General features: G+C 47.1%; 2 protein-coding genes and 2 long non-coding RNA genes across 5 annotated transcripts in view; all 4 read left to right on the top strand.

The window, feature by feature from the left end:
• LOC308138706 (uncharacterized protein) overlaps nt 1–2,950 on the top strand; it is a 5,360-nt gene extending 2,410 nt beyond the window's left edge. The window contains exons 2-6 of one of the 2 annotated variants that reach the window (XM_080507924.1): nt 366–407; nt 589–710; nt 1,284–1,310; nt 2,387–2,452; nt 2,672–2,950. In XM_080507924.1, the coding sequence (XP_080364050.1) occupies nt 366–407; nt 589–710; nt 1,284–1,310; nt 2,387–2,452 (257 nt within the window). In that variant the 3' untranslated portion in view covers nt 2,672–2,950. The remainder of the gene's footprint in view (nt 1–365; nt 408–588; nt 711–1,283; nt 1,311–2,386; nt 2,453–2,671) is intronic. The other variant, XM_080507925.1, reaches the window with a different exon arrangement.
• Nucleotides 2,951–6,080: 3,130 nt separating this feature from the next.
• On the top strand, nt 6,081–7,380 carry LOC308138429. The gene is made up of 3 exons (XR_013936881.1): nt 6,081–6,313; nt 6,395–6,478; nt 7,241–7,380. It is a non-coding gene; the product is annotated as an uncharacterized lncRNA (long non-coding RNA).
• A 2,365-nt stretch (nt 7,381–9,745) lies between these two features.
• On the top strand, nt 9,746–10,650 carry LOC308138459. The gene is made up of 3 exons (XR_013936884.1): nt 9,746–9,885; nt 10,255–10,370; nt 10,483–10,650. It is a non-coding gene; the product is annotated as an uncharacterized lncRNA (long non-coding RNA).
• A 1,120-nt stretch (nt 10,651–11,770) lies between these two features.
• Nucleotides 11,771–16,875, top strand: LOC308138773 (uncharacterized protein). Its single transcript, XM_080508024.1, has 3 exons — nt 11,771–11,997; nt 14,740–15,252; nt 16,383–16,875. The coding sequence occupies exons 1-2, from the start codon at nt 11,925–11,927 to the stop codon at nt 15,240–15,242; spliced, it is 576 nt and encodes a 191-aa protein (XP_080364150.1). The 5' UTR covers nt 11,771–11,924; the 3' UTR covers nt 15,243–15,252; nt 16,383–16,875.
• The last annotated feature ends 2,270 nt before the right edge of the window (nt 16,876–19,145 follow it).

Genomic DNA, 19,145 nt, shown 5'->3' with positions numbered 1-19,145 from the left:
AAGGGGCGTGTCCTTGCTCGCAGCCAATAGGACGGAGCGATGATGTCATCTGCGCTAAGGGGCGTGTCCTTGCTCGCAGCCAATAGGACGGAGCGATGGTGTCATCAGCACTAAGGGGCGTCAGCATCAGAACACAGTCGATGTGACTGGATAGTTAAAGTGTCAATCAAATCATGGACACGCCCCCTCAGCTTTGGTGTTTTTACTGAAAAAGTCGAATTTAAAAGATTGAAATGTTATTTTTTTTATTTTTTTAATGTTATATATATATATATTAGTATTATATAGTTTTCACTTTAATCCAGGAGCAGATTTTAACAATCGCAGAGAACGAAATGAGTGTGTGACGTTTGTTTGTTGTCTAGGCAACAAGACGATGGAGGGCGTGGTCACCGGCGTGAACACAGGTAACCCACCTGCACACACACACACACACACACACACACACACACACACACACACACACACACACACACACACACACACACACACACACACACACACACACACACACACACACACACACACACACACACACACACACACACACACACACACACACGCCGGTGACATGCTTCCTGTTGGCAGTGGCCCAGAAGACCACGGAGCAGGCTAACGTGGTGGCGGACACCGCCGTCAGCGGCGCTAACGAGGTAGCCCAGGCCACGGTGGAGGGCGTGGAGCACGCCGCCAGCGGATTGGTCGGCACGGTGAGTCACATCAACACTAGATTCATTATGTGTGTCTTATTAGTTTTATCACTTTTTTTTTTTTTTTTATTGTATTAGTTTCAAACTAGATCTGTATTTATTTATTTATTTATTTATTTATTTATTTATTTATTGTGTGTTGTTTTTACAGAATTGAATCATTCATGATTACAAATATTTCTTCTTTTTGTTGTTAAATTAGTGATTCTATATGTACTTTATTTTAATGTCAAGATGAAACATAGCTCCAGTACAATTTAGAAAATTATAATTTTTTTCACGGTGAAAGATTAAAGTTTAGAGTTTGTTTTGACAAATTATTATAAATTATTCTTAGAAAAAATATTTCTTGTCTTCAATATATTTTTTACTTTATTCAAAACTCAGTCAATCTAATCAAGCTGAACAAGACAAACCAGTTTGTTCAATCCAATAATAACACATTTAAATAAAAACAGCTGTGTTTCATGATTCCTATTATTACGACACTTTTTCACAACAATCTGTAATTTTATGTTCTTTTGTGGACGACTGTCACTTTTCGCCTGGTCTGTGCCGATTGGCTGTGAGCAGGAGGAGGCGGGACCAGCGGCAGAGGAGGTGCCTGATTGGTTACATGATGACTGACTTCCTCATTAACCTTTAGCTTCAGTTGCTGGTTTTCTTTCTCCGGAAACTTCTGTTAACATGAACGTTTCAACCGCCTCGGCAAGACTAACAATGCTAACAAGGCTAACAAGGCTAACAAAACTAACAACGCTAACAAGGCTAACAAAACTAACAACGCTAACAAGGCTAACAAAACTAACAACGCTAACAAGGCTAACAAAACTAACAACGCTAACAAAACTAACAAAGCTAACAATGCTATGACGCTAACAAAACTAACAAAGCTAACAAAGCCTTGGATCTGAATCCGCATATTCCTACATTATCACGTGTTCCTACATGACCACATGTTCCTACATTATCACATGTTCCTGCATGTTCCTACACGTTTTTACATTATCACATGTTCCTACATGAGCACATGCTCCTACATTATCACATGTTCCTGCATGTTCCTACACGTTTTTACATTATCACATGTTCCTACATGAACACATGCTCCTACATTATCACATGTTCCTGCATGTTCCTACATTATCATATGTTCCAACATGACCACGTGTTCCCACATTATCACATGTCCCTACATGACCACATGTTCCTACATGTTTCTACATTATCACATGTTCCTACATTATCATATGACCACATGTTCCTACATTATCACATTTTCCTACATGACCACATGTTCCTACATGACCACATGTTCCTGCATGTTCCTACACGTTTTTACATTATCACATGTTCCTACATGAGCACATGTTCCTACATTATCATATGCTCCTACATGACCACGTGTTCCTATATTATCATGTGTTCCCACATGACCACATGTTCCTACATTATTACATGTTCCTACATGACCACATGTAGGAACATGTTCATACATTATCACATGCTCCTACATTATCACATGTTCCTACATGACCAGATGTTCCTACATGTTCCTCCATGATCACAAGCCCCAGAGACCAACCCTGGTTGTAGATGGAGGTTGTAGATGGAGGTTGCAGGTGGAGGCTACAGGTGGAGGCTGCAGGTGCTGACGTCTCCTGTTTCCTCCTCAGACTGTGGCGGCGAGCTCAGAAGCAGGAGGAGAGCCGACGGAGCAGCCGGAGCAGGAGGCGCAGTAGGTGAGTCTGTCCACTGTTAGCATTAGCACTAGCATTACATTGACCTGCTGTCTCAGTCTGTCCACTGTTAGCATTAGCACGAGCATTACATTGACCTGCTGTCTCAGTCTGTCCACTGTTAGCATTAGCACTAGCATTACATTGAGCTGCTGTCTTAGTCTGTCCACTGTTAGCATTAGCATTACATTGACCTGCTGTCTCACTCGGTCTGTGTCCCAGACAGCGTTGGTGACGTCTCAACCTCGACAAAACTGTGATGTCATAACTGACAGGTGGCCTGAACTGCAAGCCCCGCCCCCGACAAGATCACCCCGTCACTCAACTGCCTGACCCCGCCCCCGAGAGAAACCCAAAGCCTTTAAAATGCATGTAGCTCACACGCACGCACGCACACACACACACACACACACACACACACACACACACACATACATACACACACATGCACACAGCTGTTTCCCTATTTTATAAACAAAGTACAATAAAAGTTTAAACGTGTTCTCGTTGTTTGTTGGTGTGATTTTAAAGGGTTTTGTTGCTCGGCCATGATAAACAGAAATACTTCAGTCTGAACCTTCCAGGAACATTTTGGTAGAAAAGTTCAGTAAAAGAAACTTTGTCACCGGAACTCCGAGACATTTTGAAACCGTCTGTGGCTTTTCTAACAGGAAGCAGGTCTTCTGGGAGGACGGATCGGTAGGGATGTCCTCACTGACGTCCAGGTTCAGCTTGTAGCCGTAGTACCGCCCAAACTCCTATAGTATAAATATAATAATATAAAGTATACGCAAGATCACAGGACTACTGGGAACCAGGATTTGAGGTATACAACAAGAGGTCGTCTGCGTATAAGGAGCGCTTACGAAGTCGGCGGTGTCGAGTGACCCCCCCCCCCAACCGGATGGCGAGAGGTTCAACCGCCGGGGCCAATTGGAACCAGCAGGACTTCGTAGCGTCAGTAGCTACCGATGGTACCGGGGAGGTTTCTAGAAGCCTTGTCCATTTCTGAGCAAAGACACGATGTTCGGCAACCGGTGACGAAACGAGTTCAGGAGAGTCGGTCGGAAAAGGAGAAAGGAATGTTGAACAGCCTCCGGGCGTCAGATGTTGAACAATCTGATCCCAGTTGATGAAAACCAGTTCCAGCGACTGACGGAACCTTTGATTCTAGAATTCAGAAGAGGAACCGGTCCAGAACTGCTCATGGAGTGTCGGACATGGTGGGCGGCGGGAAACACTCGGGTCAATATTGAGGCTAAAGTCTGGGAGTATTCGTTACTCTGTACTTCCTCCACCTCAGACCGGGTGGTCGTGCGAGTCCCGGACCAGTTTGAGGCTACGAGCGCCAGAGCAGGTCCACGGGGGTTTTGGGTTCCCGGTCCAGTGAGGAGGTTTCAGAAGGAAACGAACCAGGAGTCGTCAGTCGAGGCGTCGTTAACGACTGTGGCATCAGACGGTTTGTTGTTTTTGTGTGTTGAATTATTTGTTGCGTTGTTTATCAGCCCATTGTTTACACTTTGTTCTCCTGAAGACGAGGGACGGGAGGACCTGGTGGACCTGGTGGACCAGGAGGACCTGATGGACTTGGAGGATCTGGTGGGTCCACAGGTCCTCCAGGTCCTCCAGGTCCTCCAGGTCCCCTCTGGTGTTTATGTAACCAAAAGACTTCACATCTCCTCCTCCTCCCCCTCCTCCACCTCCTCCTCCTTCCCCTCCTCCACCTCCTCCTCCACCTCTTCCTCCTCCTCCTGGGTGTGGTGCTTCTTTCTGGAAGTACCTGGAGTTCTTTTAAAAGTCACACCTTCCGAATAAAAGACAACAACAGAAATGAGTCGTCAACAACACACCCTGATTCTGGAACACCTTCATTATACATCACATGTATCAATGGTGATTTTAAATTCAGAGGATGAGAAGAGGGAGGAGGAGGAGGAAGAGGAGGAGGAGGAGCAGGAGGAGGAGGAGGAGGAGGAGCAGGAGGAGCAGGTTGTTGTACAGACCTCAGGTTTTCCTCCACTCACCTGCTTGATCCAGCCAGTCTGCATTCCAGAGCGTCTCTTTAATTTCTTGTGACTCCTGGGTGGAGTCGAGTCCATAAAAACAACGAAACACACAAAGACACAAACAATGACACACGCACACACCTGTACCTGAGGGGGGGGGCGGGGTTACAGAGCAGTACAGTCACCTGATCGCCTGATCTGCGTCACCACCGCCAGCAACCACCGTAGGGGGACACCACGAGTCTGTAGACCTGACAACAACCTGAGAGCCACTCCAAAACAACCTGACAACAATCCAACAACAATCCAAAACAACCCAACAACAACCTCACAACAATCCAACAACAATCTCACAACAACCCAACAACAACCTCACAACAATCCAACAACAATATCACAACAACCCAACAACAACCTCACAACAATCCAACAACAACCTGAAAGCCACTCCAAAACAACCCAACAACAACCTCACAACAACCTGAGAACAATTCAACAACAATCCAACAACAACCCGACAACAACCTCACAACAATCCAACAACAACCTCACAACAATATCACAACAACCCGACAACAACCTCACAACAACCCGACAACAACCTCACAACAATATCACAACAATCCAACAACAACCCGACAACAATTCAACAACAATCCAACAACAACCCGACAACAACCTGACAACAACCTGACAACAATTCAACAACAATCCAACAACAACTTGACAACAACCCGACAACAATCCAACAACAATCCAACAACAACTCGACAACAACCTCACAACAATCCAACAACAACCTCACAACAATTCAACAACAACCCAACAACAATCCAACAACAACCTGACAACAATCCAACAACAACCTGACAACAATCCAACAACAACCTGAAACAACCTCACAACAATCCAACAACAATCCAACAACAACCCAACAACAATCCAACAACAACCTGACAACAATCCAACAACAATCCAACAACAACCTGAAACAACCTCACAACAATCCAACAACAACCCAACAACAACCTCACAACAATCCAACAACAATCCAACAACAGGCTCAACCTGTGAGGACCAGAGAAATCGTATCGTCATCATTGTTGTTGTTCTGTTTTGTTGTTGTTGCTGTTACCTACGCCAACGAACTAGATTATGTATCTATTTATGGGTTTGTTTACATGGAATCACCAAGCTGATGGTTGAAGGACATTCTGGGACGTTGACGATTGTTTGTGAATAAATGAGTTGCAGCGATTGTTGGTGTCTCAGTAATGAAGCTTCTAGAAGTCTGTCTGCACACCTGCTGCTCCACCTGCTGCTCCACCTGCTGCTCCACCTGCACCACCCGGCCTCCATCTGGAGCACGTAGATGAATAAACAATAGCCCAACAAGGATAATAAACTTTTTCTACCCAAAGAACGGAGATTTAAGTCCAGAGAACACGGAGGCGTCAATAAGGGCAGTTCAGAACCTGAAGTACTGGTTCGATTCCTCCGGGGGGGGGGGGGGCGTGGCCAGCAGGTATAAGACTGCAACTCACCTGAGGAACAAGTCACACTGCAGACATGGACCTTTTAGACATGGTTAAAGGAGAAGGAGAAGGAGGTAGTGGAGGTGGAGGACTGAATTTGGGCGGTTTAATTGGAGGAGGTGGAAGTGGAGGAGACAGTGGAGGAGGAGGAGGTGGAGGACTGAATTTGGGTGGTTTAATGGGAGGAGGTGGAAGTGGAGGAGACAGTGGAGGAGGAGGAGGACTGAGTTTGGGTGGTTTAATGGGAGGAGGTGGAAGTGGAGGAGACAGTGGAGGAGGAGGAGGAGGAGGAGGAATTCCAGAACAGATTGGAGCCGCAGTAGGTGAGTGGAAATCAAAAGTCCTGAACTGAAAACAATCAGGAGCCTGAAGATAATCTGACCTGCTGATCTTGACGTCTGCAGGGAACGTCGTGCAAGGAGTCGCGGAGAACGCCATGAACAAGTTCACTGGGAAAGGAAACGATCAGCAGGAAGCAGCTGGAGGAGGTGAGTGAAAACACCTGCTGTCTGTGTGGCGCCCTCTGGTGGTGGCTGGGGGGAGGACGGCCCCTCAGGACAGAGGAGGTGCTGCTGGAGGAGCTCATAATGGAGGGGGTGATAATGGAGGAGGTGCTGCTAGAGGAGGTGATAATGGAGGAGGTGCTACTAGAGGAGGTCATAATGGAGGAGGTGATAATGGAGGGGGTGATAATGGAGGAGGTGCTGCTAGAGGAGGTGATAATGGAGGAGGTGCTACTAGAGGAGGTCATAATGGAGGAGGTGATAATGGAGGGGGTGATAATGGAGGAGGTGCTGCTAGAGGAGGTGATAATGGAGGAGGTGCTACTAGAGGAGGTCATAATGGAGGAGGTGCTGGAGGAGGTGATAATGGAGGAGGTGATAATGGAGGAGGTGCTGCTAGAGGATGTGATAATGGAGGAGGTGCTACTAGAGGATGTGATAATGGAGGAGGTGATAATAGAGGATGTGATAATGGAGGAGGTGCTACTAGAGGAGGTGCTACTAGAGGAGGTGATAATGGAGGAGGTGCTGCTAGAGGAGGTGCTACTAGAGGAGGTGATAATGGAGGAGGTGCTGCTAGAGGAGGTGCTACTAGAGGAGGTGATAATGGAGGAGGTGCTGCTAGAGGAGGTGATAATGGAGGAGGTGCTGCAGCCCAAACTGTCACATGACCTGGAAGTGATTCAGTGAGTTTAAGAAATCAAATCATGTTTTTTATTCTTGTTTGTTTGTTTGTTTGTTCCTCAGGATTCGACGTGGGAAAGACAGTCGGCGGGTTTTTTAAATAGAAACTCCGTCAGCTCCATCCAAACACCACCTGTGTGTGTGTGTGTGTGTTCGTGTGTGTGTGTGTTCGGTCATATTCTAATAAACATGTTCTAACAACACTTTCTGGTCTCCTGTTAATATTTCACCAGCAAGGCAGAGGTAGAACCAGAAACTCAGAGGTAGAACCAGCAAGGCAGAGGTAGAACCAGAAACTCAGAGGTAGAACCAGCAAGGCAGTGGTAGAACCAGCCACTCAGTGGCAGAACCAGCAACTCAGAGGTAGAACCAGCAAGGCAGTGGTAGAACCAGCCACTCAGTGGCAGAACCAGCAACTCAGAGGTAGAACCAGCAAGGCAGTGGTAGAACCAGAAACTCAGAGGTAGAACCAGCAAGGCAGAGGTAGAACCAGAAACTCAGAGGTAGAACCAGCAAGGCAGTGGTAGAACCAGCAACTCAGAGGTAGAACCAGCAAGGCAGAGGTAGAACGAGCAACTTCCCAGGTTTTCTACCAGTAGAACGGAGGCGGAGCTTCCAGATGTCCAGTGATCTGCTTCTGGTCCCTGGACCACTTTGTAGTCCAGCTGATGGAGGTTTACTGATGGAGGTTTACTGATGGAGGTTCAGACTGATGGAGGTTCAGACTGATGGAGGTTTACTGATGGAGTTTCAGACTGATGGAGGTTTACTGATGGAGGTGTACTGATGGAGGTCATCACTGTATTCCCGGCAGGCTCTGAGTCTCACTGCTACTTAACAAACCCTGAACTGTGGGCGGAGCTTCAGTCAGACCTGAAAATCCGGTTTTTTCCACAGCAGGGAGAGGCCGGGGGCGTGGCCTCGGGGGGGCGTGGCCTCGGGGGAGTGGCCTTCAGGAAGCAGCCACCAGCACACAAAAAACTGCAGCTCACACAAGAGACGCCGCGGAGCTCTGACGGTCTGCAGTCATGAGCCTCGGAGATATGTTTGGAAAATTCATGGGTGGAGGAGGAGGTGGAGGAGGAGGTGGAGCAGGGGGAGGAGGAGGAGGAGGAGGAGGGATCTCAGAGCAGATTGGTCAGACAATCGGTGAGTAAGAACAGAAAAATTCTTTTCAGAGGCGATTTAAAGCTGAACCACAACTTCCTGCTTGTTTTTTCTAAAGGAGAAACTGGATCCTGCTTTTTTATTCTCTAAACTCACTTTTTAGTCCATTTAGATCAACTTAGATCAACTTAGACCAACTTAGATCAACGTAGATCAACTTAGATCAACGATCCTCTGTTTCCTCAGGAATTCAGATTAATTTCACACCTGCAGGTTCCCAGAAACGTCTGCTTTGTAATATTTCATGGTAGTTTTGTCGCCCTGGTCTCACCTAGTTTTATTAATGTACCTGGAGTTTCTGTGTACCTGGGTTTACTCTACTCTACTCTACTCTACTTTACTTTACTTTACTTTACTTTACTTTAGTTCGGACATGTTGGTACACAACAAAACAAAGACAAACTAACAAACTAAAATGGGTTTTGAATGTTTGATGGAAGTATTTTAATATTATTTGTGTTATATTTGAAGAGGAGTGGGTTTGTATATATATATGTGTGTGTGTGTGTGTGTGTGTGTGTGTGTGTGTGTGTGTGTGTGTGTGTGTGTGTGTGTGTGTGTGCGTGACTATATGTTTGTATGCTCTGTATCGGCGGTAAACTGCGGTCAGGCCGTCCCTCGGTTCGGTGAATTTTCGTGGTGGCTCTATTAGGAGCTTTACGGTAAACGTCGAGGCGCCGGGTCAAACTCTCGGTTTTCAAAATAAAAGACATGTCGAAATGATGGTTTTCACGTGGTTTATCTAATATGGGCTGAAGGAAAGTCGAGTCTCTGAACCAGCCGGTGTAGGTTTCTACTGAGCTTGAATAAAGTTGTTGTTTTAAAAAAAAAAAAGGGTCACCTGGCCGGGAGCTCTTGAGCAAAACTACAGTCACTTTCATAAAGATTCCAATATTTTTCATAAAGCCCATTAAACGCTAAATAAAACCATCAGGACCAGTGACATCATCCAACACTGAAGTTCACACCTTCTGTTGTGATTCTTCACCTTTTAAAATGTGTTTAACGGTCGGAGGGACGACGTCTGTCCTTCAGGCAACCTGGCGGCGAGCGCAACCACTAATCTGGTCAACAAAGTCATCGGAGGAGGAGGAAAGCAGGAGGCGCAGCCAGGAGGAGGAGGAGGAGGAGGAGGAGGAGGAGGAGGAGGAGGTGAGTTTCAAGATGTCTTTCTGTGTTCCACAACTGAATGGCGCACCACTGCCCCAAGTGGTGGGAAGCGGTACTGCCGCCCTCAACACTGACTGAAGCTGAACTCATCTGCCCTGCAGGGATGGACCTGATGGGGGGGCTCTCCAACATCATGGGAGGAGGAGGAGGAGGAGGAGGAGGAGGAGGAGAAGGAGGTGGTGGAGGACTGAATTTCAGCAGTTTAATAGGAGGAGGCGGAGGAGGAGGAGATGGAGGAGGCGGAGGAGGCGGAGAAGATGGAAAAGATGGAGAAGATGGAGGACTGGATTTAAGCAGTTTAATAGGAGGAGGTGAAGAAGGAGGAGGAGGAGGAGGAGGACTGGATTTCAGCAGTTCGATGGGAGGAGGAGGTGAGTTTAAAAGTTTTCCCCTCCAGCAGCAGGGGGAGGGGCTCCAGCAGCAGGGGGGAGGGGCTCCAGCAGCAGGGGGAGGAGCAGGAAACACGTGGGATACCAGCTAATGTTCAACATGTAGCTGTTAGCATGAATATAAAAGATAGCATGACAACAAAATAAAGGAAAATCACAGACTTAAGATGATTTTGTTTTATAATTGTCACCACCAGAAAAACGTAATTGAGTTTTTAATCAATTAGTGTAATTTTTTATACAGACTTGGGGAAACTTCTATATTCTAAATGAATCGTTTTTTCTTTTTTTTCTTTTTTTTTTTCTTCGGCCTGGATTAAATGTGAGTAAATGGACCTTTGTGTTCTGCAGATGATGACGACCAGAGTGGAGGAGGAGGAGGAGGAGGAGGAGGAGGAGGAGGAGGAGGAGGAGATGAAGGTGCCCTGGACCTGGCCAGCGCGTTCAGTTGAGGCTGACGAGAAAAGGTGAAATAAAAACATTGATTTTAGCTGCAGAGCTAAAGACGTCATTGCCCCCCTGCTGCCCCCTGCTGCCCCTCGGTGGTATCACACGGTGACGCTGCTGCGTGTCTTTCAGGTCTGGACGACGTGGGAAAGACTCTCGGAGGAGTGTGTGTGTGTGTGTGTGTGTGTGTGTGTGTGTGTGTGTGTGTGTGTGTGTGTGTGTGTGTGTGTGTGTGTGTGTGTGTGTGTGTGTGTGTGTGTGTGTGTGTGTGTGTGTGTGTGTCATCACTAATAAAGATGTTCGAACAGCTCCTGGTTTCTTCATTGAAGTCGAGCATCAACAATGATGATGATGATGATGATGATGATGATGAAGAAAGCCTCCTCCATTCTGCCCCCTGATAAAACACGTTTAACCCTTTAGTCACTGGATTCTTCCTGTGTTTTTCACCTCGACGTTCATGAAAACAGTTTATTCAGCAGTCTGGACACGTCGTCTACACGTCACTGTTCATTTATATGTTTAATCTGTTTGAGGAAAAGGTGAAGAAGGGAGTTTTTAAACTCCAGGTTCTCCAGGTTCTCCAGGTTCTCCTCAGTCGGTCACGTTTTTCTTTCACAAACTTTCTGTAAGGATCGACCCTGGTGCAGTTTGTCCGTCTGGCCACCAGGAGGTGCTGTGTTCTGTAGAGAACGTTAGGAGGCCCCCCCCTCCCGGTAGACGGAACGACTCCCCGCTTCCCGGCGGAGGGAACGTAGAGGGGGGGTTCATGTGGGGGGGTCGGGGTTCATGTGGGGGGAGGGGGGGGGTCATGTGGGGTGGGTTCATGTAGGGGGGTCATGTGTAGAGGGGGGTCATGTGGGGGGAGGGGGGGTCATGTGTGGGGGGTCATGTACGGGGGTCGGGGGTCATGTGGGGGGGTCGGGGGTCATGTGGGGTGAGGGGGGGTCATATGGGGGGGTCATGTGGGGGGAGGGGGGGTCAGGTGGGGGGGTCATGTAGGAGGGGGTCATGTAGGGGGGTCGGGGGTCATGTGGGGGGAGGGGGGGTCATGTGGGGGGGTCATGTAGGGGGTCGGGGGTCATGTGGGGGGAGGGGGGGTCATGTGTGGGGGGTCATGTAGGGGGGTCGGGGGTCATGTGGGGGGAGGGGGGGTCATGTGGGGAGGGGGGGTAATCTCTGCCTTCATTCCAGTGAAGTTCCTGTGATGGAAATCTTTAATGGGACCTGAGAAACGAGTCTGATGAGAACGAGTCCCTGCTGCTGCCACACCTGATTCCTCAGCAGGGAGGAGACACACACACACACACACACACACACACACACACACACACACACACACACACACACACACACACACACACACAAACAAATCAGTGGGTAACACACATCACACATTCCTACACATACTCACTTTCACTCTCTCTCTCTCTCTCTCTCACACACACACCCACACTCGCTCTCTCTCACACACACACACACAGCTCTCTCTCTCTCACTCACACACTCTCTCTCTCACTCACACACTCTCTCTCTCACACACACTCTCTCTCACACACTCTCTCTCTCTGGAAATGGGGGATCTCTTTGAGAAGATGCAGCAGAGGATCCTGCGTGAGGCCATGAAGAACCAGGCGGAGAACGCCAGTGAGTACCCCACCGCTCCAGAACCTTTCAGACCAAATGTCTTCGTCTCTGCGACGCTTCTTGTCCTCTATCTTTAGTCCATCCGTCCTTCCTGGCCCGTCTTCACCTCCATCCTGATATTTAGTAATGAACCAGATCAGAAGTTTATCAGTTAATCTTCAACATTCAAGCTTCTCAACCTGATAGATTTTCAGCTTCAACATTTTTAAACTTTCTTCTTCTTGGTCATAAACTCTGTTTGTTGTACTTGTCTCTATGATCTCATCTCTATGATCTCGTCTCTATGATCTCGTCTCTATGAACTCGTCTCTATGAACTCGTCTCTATGAAGTAATCTCTATGAACTCGTCTCTATGATCTCATCTCTATGATCTCGTCTCTATGAAGTCGTCTCTATGAACTCATCTCTATGATCTCGTCTCTATGAAGTCGTCTCTATGAACTCGTCTCTATGAAGTCGTCTCTATGATCTCGTCTCTATGATCTCATCTCTATGATCTCGTCTCTATGAACTTGTCTCTATGAACTCGTCTCTATGAACTCGTCTCTATGAACTCGTCACTATGAACTTGGCTCTATGATCTCGTCTCTATGATCTCGTCTCTATGAACTCGTCTTTATGATCTCGTCTCTATGATCTCGTCTCTATGAACTCGTCTCTATGATCTCGTCTCTATGAACTCGTCACCATGAACTCGTCTCTATGATCTCGTCTCTATGAACTTGTCTCTATGAACTCGAATCAACACGAGGCTTCAGGCCATGTAGTTCACCTGCCAGGCCTTTAGGGGCGCTGTGACTCACCAAACACAACAAAAACGCAGCAGACATGAATAACATAGAAATTTAGATGTAGATTCTTGCTATTAAACCTCTATATAGCTCTAGTTCTATAGGCCTATGGTAGCCCTGCTCCTCCTGCCGCGAGCATAAATAGTTTCTAGTTCTATAGGTCTATGGTAGCCCTGCTCCTCCTGCTGCTAGCGTCAGTAGCTTCTAGTTCTATAGGTCTATGGCCCTGCTCCTCCTGCTGCTAGCGTCAGTAGTTTCTAGTTCTATAGGTCTATGGCCCTGCTCCTCCTGCTGCTAGCGCTAGTAGCTTCTGCAGCTCCACCGTGTTCAAAAAACCTGTTTTCGCGCTTCTAAAACCGCCTCATGTGGACGACAGACCAGAAACATCTGGTTTAGATGAACCAGGTTCCTGGTGTGGACGGGCCCTTGGACGTGTATCTGAGGTTCTGGTTCTGGTTGTGGTTCTGGTTTCGTCCACAGCAGGACGTTCATCTTCAGGGGTGATCGTCACCATGGTAACCAGCCTCTCAGACCTAGCAGCCGATTGGCTGCGAGTGGAGCTGCCCCCCCCCCCCACAGCCCGATGTGTCTGCTGTCTCGGCCAATCAGACGACAGCAGCTGCCTTCAAAGACTAAATTTACTCTAGAATGTTCCTCCGCTTTTAACTTTAATCTGAAAAGTTATTAAAGCTCAGCGTGGAACTTCATGCGCTCCAGTTCTATGACGTTATTAATCTACTGTGACACAGTGACCAGGGGAGGCCAGCAGGGTGGAGGTGACGGAGGTGATGGAGGTGATGGAGGTGGTGGAGGGGGTGGAGGTGATGGAGGTGACGGAGGTGATGGAGGTGGTGGAGGTGATGGAGGCTGAGGAACCTCCGTCAGGTTCAGCTCAGTGTAGAGACTGAAGGTAACTGAGCCTCCGTGTTTCAAAGTTCAACTCAACATGAAACATGAACCGCGGATATTCTTGACATCCCCTGTGTGCGTGTGTGTGTGTGTGTGTGTGTGTGTGTGTGTGTGTGTGTGTGTGTGTGTGTGTGTGTGTGTGTGTGTGTGTGTGTGTGTGTGTGTGTGTGTGTGTGTGTGTGTGTGTGCGCATCTATCTGGGAAGAAAAAAGCTTGTCTAACTGGGAATCGTCTATCAGGAGGTAGGAGATAGGAGGCAGGACTTAGGCAGTAGAATGTAGGAGGTAGGAGTTGGGAGGTAGGAGGTAGAATGCAGGAGATAGGAGTTAGGACTTAGGCGGTAGGAGTTAGGACTTAGGACTTAGGAGGTAGGAGTTAGGACTTAGGACTTAGGAGGTAGGAGTTAGGACTCAGGAGGTAGGAGTTAGGACTTAGGAGGTAGGAGTTAGGACTTAGGAGGTAGGAGGCAGGAGGTAGGAGTTAGGACTTAGGAGGCAGGAGGTAGGAGGTTGGAGTTAGGACTTAGGAGGTAGGAGGCAGGAGGTAGGAGTTAGGACTTAGGAGGTAGGAGGCAGGAGGTAGGAGTTAGGACTTAGGAGGTAGGACGCAGGCGGTAGGAGGTAGGAGTTAGGACTTAGGAGGTAGGAGGTAGGAGGTTGGAGGTTGGAGTTAGGACTTAGGAGGTAGGAGTTAGGACTTAGAACTTAGGACTTAGGAAGTAGGAGTTAGGACTTAGGAGGTAGGACTTAGGACTTAGGAGGTAGGAGGTAGGAGGTAGGAGCTAGGACTTAGGAGGTTGGAGGCAGGAGGTAGGAGGTAGGAGTTAGGAGGTAGGACTTAGGAGGTGGGAGTTTGCACATAGGAGGTAGGAGTTAGGAGTTTGGACTTAGGACTTAGGACTTAGGACTTAGGAGGTAGGAGGTAGGAGTTAGGACTTAGGAGGTAGGAGTCCTCTACAGTCTGACCAGAAGAAGCCGACCTGCAGTCAGTTTTGTGTCTGACGTAGTTTGTGTCCTGACCTCCTCCACCTTTCTGCTGCAGTCGATAACCTGACGGACAAGATCACCGGTCGAACGAAAGAAGAGGAGGATGAGGAGGAGGAGAAGAAGAAGAAAGGAGGCTTCGACGTGGGCAGTTTGTTCGGCGGTGGAGGCAGCGGCGGCTTCGACGCCGGAGACGTGATGGGGCTCGTCACGGGTGGAGGAAGAAAGAAAGATGGCTTTGACGCCGGAGACGTGATGGGGCTGGTGACGGGTGGAGGAGGCAGAGGCGGGTTTGATGCCGGAGACGTGATGGGGCTCGTCACGGGTGGAGGAGGCAGCAGCGGCTTTGATGCCGGAGACGTGATGGGGCTCGTGACGGGTGGAGGAAGAAAGAAAGAGGGATTCGACGCCGGAGACGTGATGGGGCTGGTCACGGGTGGAGGAAGAAAGAAAGAGGGATTCGACGCTGGAGACGTGATGGGCCTGTTCTCAGGTGGAGGAGGTGACGGAGGTGGATTTGATGCTGGCGACCTGTTCGGCCTGGTCAAAGGTGGAAAGTGAGAAGAAAAGGGTGAGTCCAGACGTCTTCTGGTCCCTGGAGCCTCACGGCACAGGAACGTCCTCCCATCAAAGGTCAAAGCTCAAAGATCAAAGATCAACAGTCAAATCACTTCTTTTCAAGTGAAAATTAAAAAACTTTTTGAGTCTATTGGAGCTCAGAGACGGAAAATGTAGCTTCTTCTAATCTGACCTGCAACTTTTCAAAAACGCTCCGACTTCAGTCACTGTGATAACAATCCATCTTGGTAGTTTTATTTTGACAGTCACCATAATAACTATCCATCTTGGTTGTTTTATTTTGATAGTTACCATAATAATAATACATCTGGGTGGTTTTATTTTGAAAGTCACCATAATAATAATCCATCTTGGTACTTTTATTTTGAAAGTCACCATAATAATAATCCATCTTGGTGGTTTTATTTTGACAGTCACCATAATAACGATCCATCTGGGTACTTTTATTTTGAAAGTCACCATATAATAATCCATCTGGGTGGTTTTATTTTGACAGTCACCATAATAACAATCCATCATGGTGGTTTTATTTTGACAGTCACCATAATAACAATCCATCATGGTGGTTTTATTTTGACACTCACCACAATAGCAATCCATCATCGTGGTTTTATTTTGACAGTCACCATGACAATCCATCATCGTGGTTTTATTTTGACAGTCACCATAACAATCCATCATCGTGGTTATATTTTGACAGTCACAATAATAATGATCCATCTGGGTAGTTTTATTTTGATAGTTACCATAATAATAATACCTCTGGGTGGTTTTATTTTGAAAGTCACCATAATAATGATCCATCTGGGTAGTTTTATTTTGATAGTTACCATAATAACAATCCATCATCGTGGTTATATTTTGACAGTCACAATAATAACAATCCATCTTGGTACTTTTATTTTGACAGTCACCATAGTAACAATCCATCATGGTGGTTTTGGTCACTCAGAGTTTGACTGTTTTCAGGAAACTGAATCTTCAGAACGATTCCAGCTTCGCCTGTGACTTTTCCAGGTGAACTAGACACCTCCTCCTGGAGGAGGCGCACAACCTGCTGAGGCAGGGTTAAAGTTCTCCTCACTGCTCCTGCACTCACGTTCCTCCTCCGTGTCCCCGCAGGAGGTGCAGGAGGTGTCTCACCGTCAGCAGGAACAAACCTGGCAGGAGGTGCAGCTCCTCCTGGAGCCTCCTCCTCGTCTCCTGTCGCCCCTTCCCCACCAGGAGGTGCAGCTCCTCCTGGAGCCTCCTCCTCGTCTCCTGTCGCCCCTTCCCCACCAGGAGGTGCAGCTCCTCCTGGAGCCTCCTCCTCGTCTCCTGTCGCCCCTTCCCCACCAGGAGGTGCAGCTCCTCCTGGAGCCTCCTCCTCATCTCCTGTCGCTCCTTCCCCACCAGGAGGTGCAGCTCCTCCTGGAGCCTCCTCCTCGTCTCCTGTCGCTCCTTCCCCACCAGGAGGTGCAGATCCTCCTCACATCCTGCTCTGTGTTTCCTGGGCTTGAACTCTTCCTGGATGTTCTGATGGTTTTGCTGAGTCATGTGACAGTTGAAGACTGTTTGATGTAAAAAAAAAAAAGTGACTCGTCAGTATTTGGGGATCAATAAAAGGTTGAGGAATCGTCTGCTGCTCTGCCGTGTGTGATTTGATGACGACGTCTCCATCGTCTCCGTCGTCTCCATCGTCTCCGTCACTGTGGACAAATCAAACACTCTGAACTCAGTCGTTCTTTGTTCTTTTGTTCTACATTGACAAACGCCAAAGTCATGACTCAGCAGGTTATTCCAAATTCTTCTACTGGGAGGAGACACAAACACAAACACACACATGAATAGAAAAGACGCACACACCCACAAACACATAAATCATAAACAGAAGACACACATACGCACACATAAAACACTCATAGATAGAACACACACACACACACACACACACACACACACACACACACACACACACACACACACACACACACACACACACACACTGGTTCCCACAGATTCCTGCAGTATAAAGAAGATCCAGTATGAACTCAGACCAAAGTGTCCAAAATGTTGAGCTTCATCAGACGGATGAAGACCTGTAGCCGTTTCCTCACTTCCTGTAGCTTCACCACTTCCTGCTTTAGCTTCAGGGCTACCGTCTTTAGCTTTGATTCTGCCTCCTTTAGCTTTGAGGCAACCTGCTTTTGCTTTGAGGCTCCCTGCTTTAGCTTTGAGGCTCCCTGCTTTAGCTTTGATTCTCCCTCCTATAGCTTTGAGGCTACCTGCTTTAGCTTTGAGGCTCCCTGCTTTAGCTTTGAGGTTACTCCTTTAGCATTGAGGCTACTCCTTTAGCTTTGAGCCTACCTGCTTTAGATTCAGCGCTACCTGCTTTAGCTTCAGGTCTACCTGCTTTAGCTTTGATGCTACCCCTTTAGCTTAGAAGCTCCCAGCAGTTATTTAATTACTGACAGGAGGAGTTTGGAGTCGGTGCCTTGCGGCATTGCGAAGCTAAACAGGTCTTCATTGTGAGACGACACAAAGAAATATTAGGCGGACGTGTTGATGAGAGTGAATCACAAAGAAATGTTGTTATGGAGCTCCACCTGAGAGGAGGGCGGGGCTCCACCTGAGAGGAGGGTGGAGGTTCATACATGAGTCAAAACACCTCCAGTCAAAACTCAGGGCGTTACTTGTGGAGGGATTATTATTATTGGATTATATTGATCAATAAAACGTAATGACGTGTGTGTGTGTGTGTGTGTGTGTGTGTGTGTGTGTGTGTGTGTGTGTGTGTGTGTGTGTGTGTGTGTGTGTGTACAGCTTTCACTGTGTCTGTCTCCCTCTGGAGGTGAGTGAGAGAAGCTCCTCCTCCTCCTGTGGCTCAGTCTCCTCTGTTATGAAGAGATCCAGGACTTTATATCCTTTGGTTGAAGCGAAGCCGTAGGAACACTGGATCTCCTGCAGGAGGCGCTGCTTCTACTGCTTCTCCTGGCTGCTTAAATAAAGTTTGAAATGCATCAAGTTAACATATAAATAAAGTTTAATGTGTATAAAGAGGCTGTTTAAATCAAGTTTAAAATGCATCTAATGAGTGTATAAATAAAGTTTAATGTGTATAAATTGGCTGTTTAAATAAAGTTTAAAATGCATCTGGTGAGTTGTCAGGTTTAGGCTACAGACATTTATTAAATCTGCAAGAAAGAAGAAGACAACAAGAATGAACATTGGTTTTACTCGCGAGGAGAATGAACAGGAGGCGCCCAAGTTCCACCTCCGACCCTCTGAGCTCCCTGCCACTCTCCTGCGCTTTTATTTAGATTAACAAATGGGAGGGTTTACACAGGAAAAAGAAACACATTGCTATGCTAGACATTTGTAGAGAATGGCAGTCTCCCCTGGAAGCGTGGGATTCTACCGAGACGTCAGCTGAGGCAAGGTTGCAATGTTCTTGCTTATCAGCCTCCGTCAGGGTGCCCCTGCCAAGGCAGAACACATGTTTATACAAAGTTAAAACAACAGCGTCTGAGTTACGCTGCCAAATAAAGACAGAAGGAATAAGATTGAGATTAAGCATGAATATGGAAACTATATATATAAAAACACTCTGACATGAGTGTTTAAGTAAAGTTTAATGTGTGTAAAGTGGCTGTTTAAATAAAGTTTAACGTGTATAAAGTGGCGGTTTAAATAAAGTTTAAAATGCATCTGGTGAATGTTTAAATAAAGCTTAATGTGTATAAAGTGGCTGTTTAAATCAAGTTTAAAATGCATCTGGTGAATGTTTAAATAAAGTTTAACGTGTATAAAGTGGCTGATTAAATAAAGTTTAATGTGTATAAAGTGGCTGATTAAATAAAGTTTAATGTGTATAAATTGGCTGTTTAAATAAAGTTTAAAATGCAT

This window comes from Blennius ocellaris, assembly GCF_963422515.1.
Source record: "Blennius ocellaris genome assembly, chromosome: 13".
Lineage (NCBI taxonomy): Eukaryota > Metazoa > Chordata > Actinopteri > Blenniiformes > Blenniidae > Blennius > Blennius ocellaris.
This window is presented reverse-complemented; position numbering and strand designations above follow the sequence as displayed.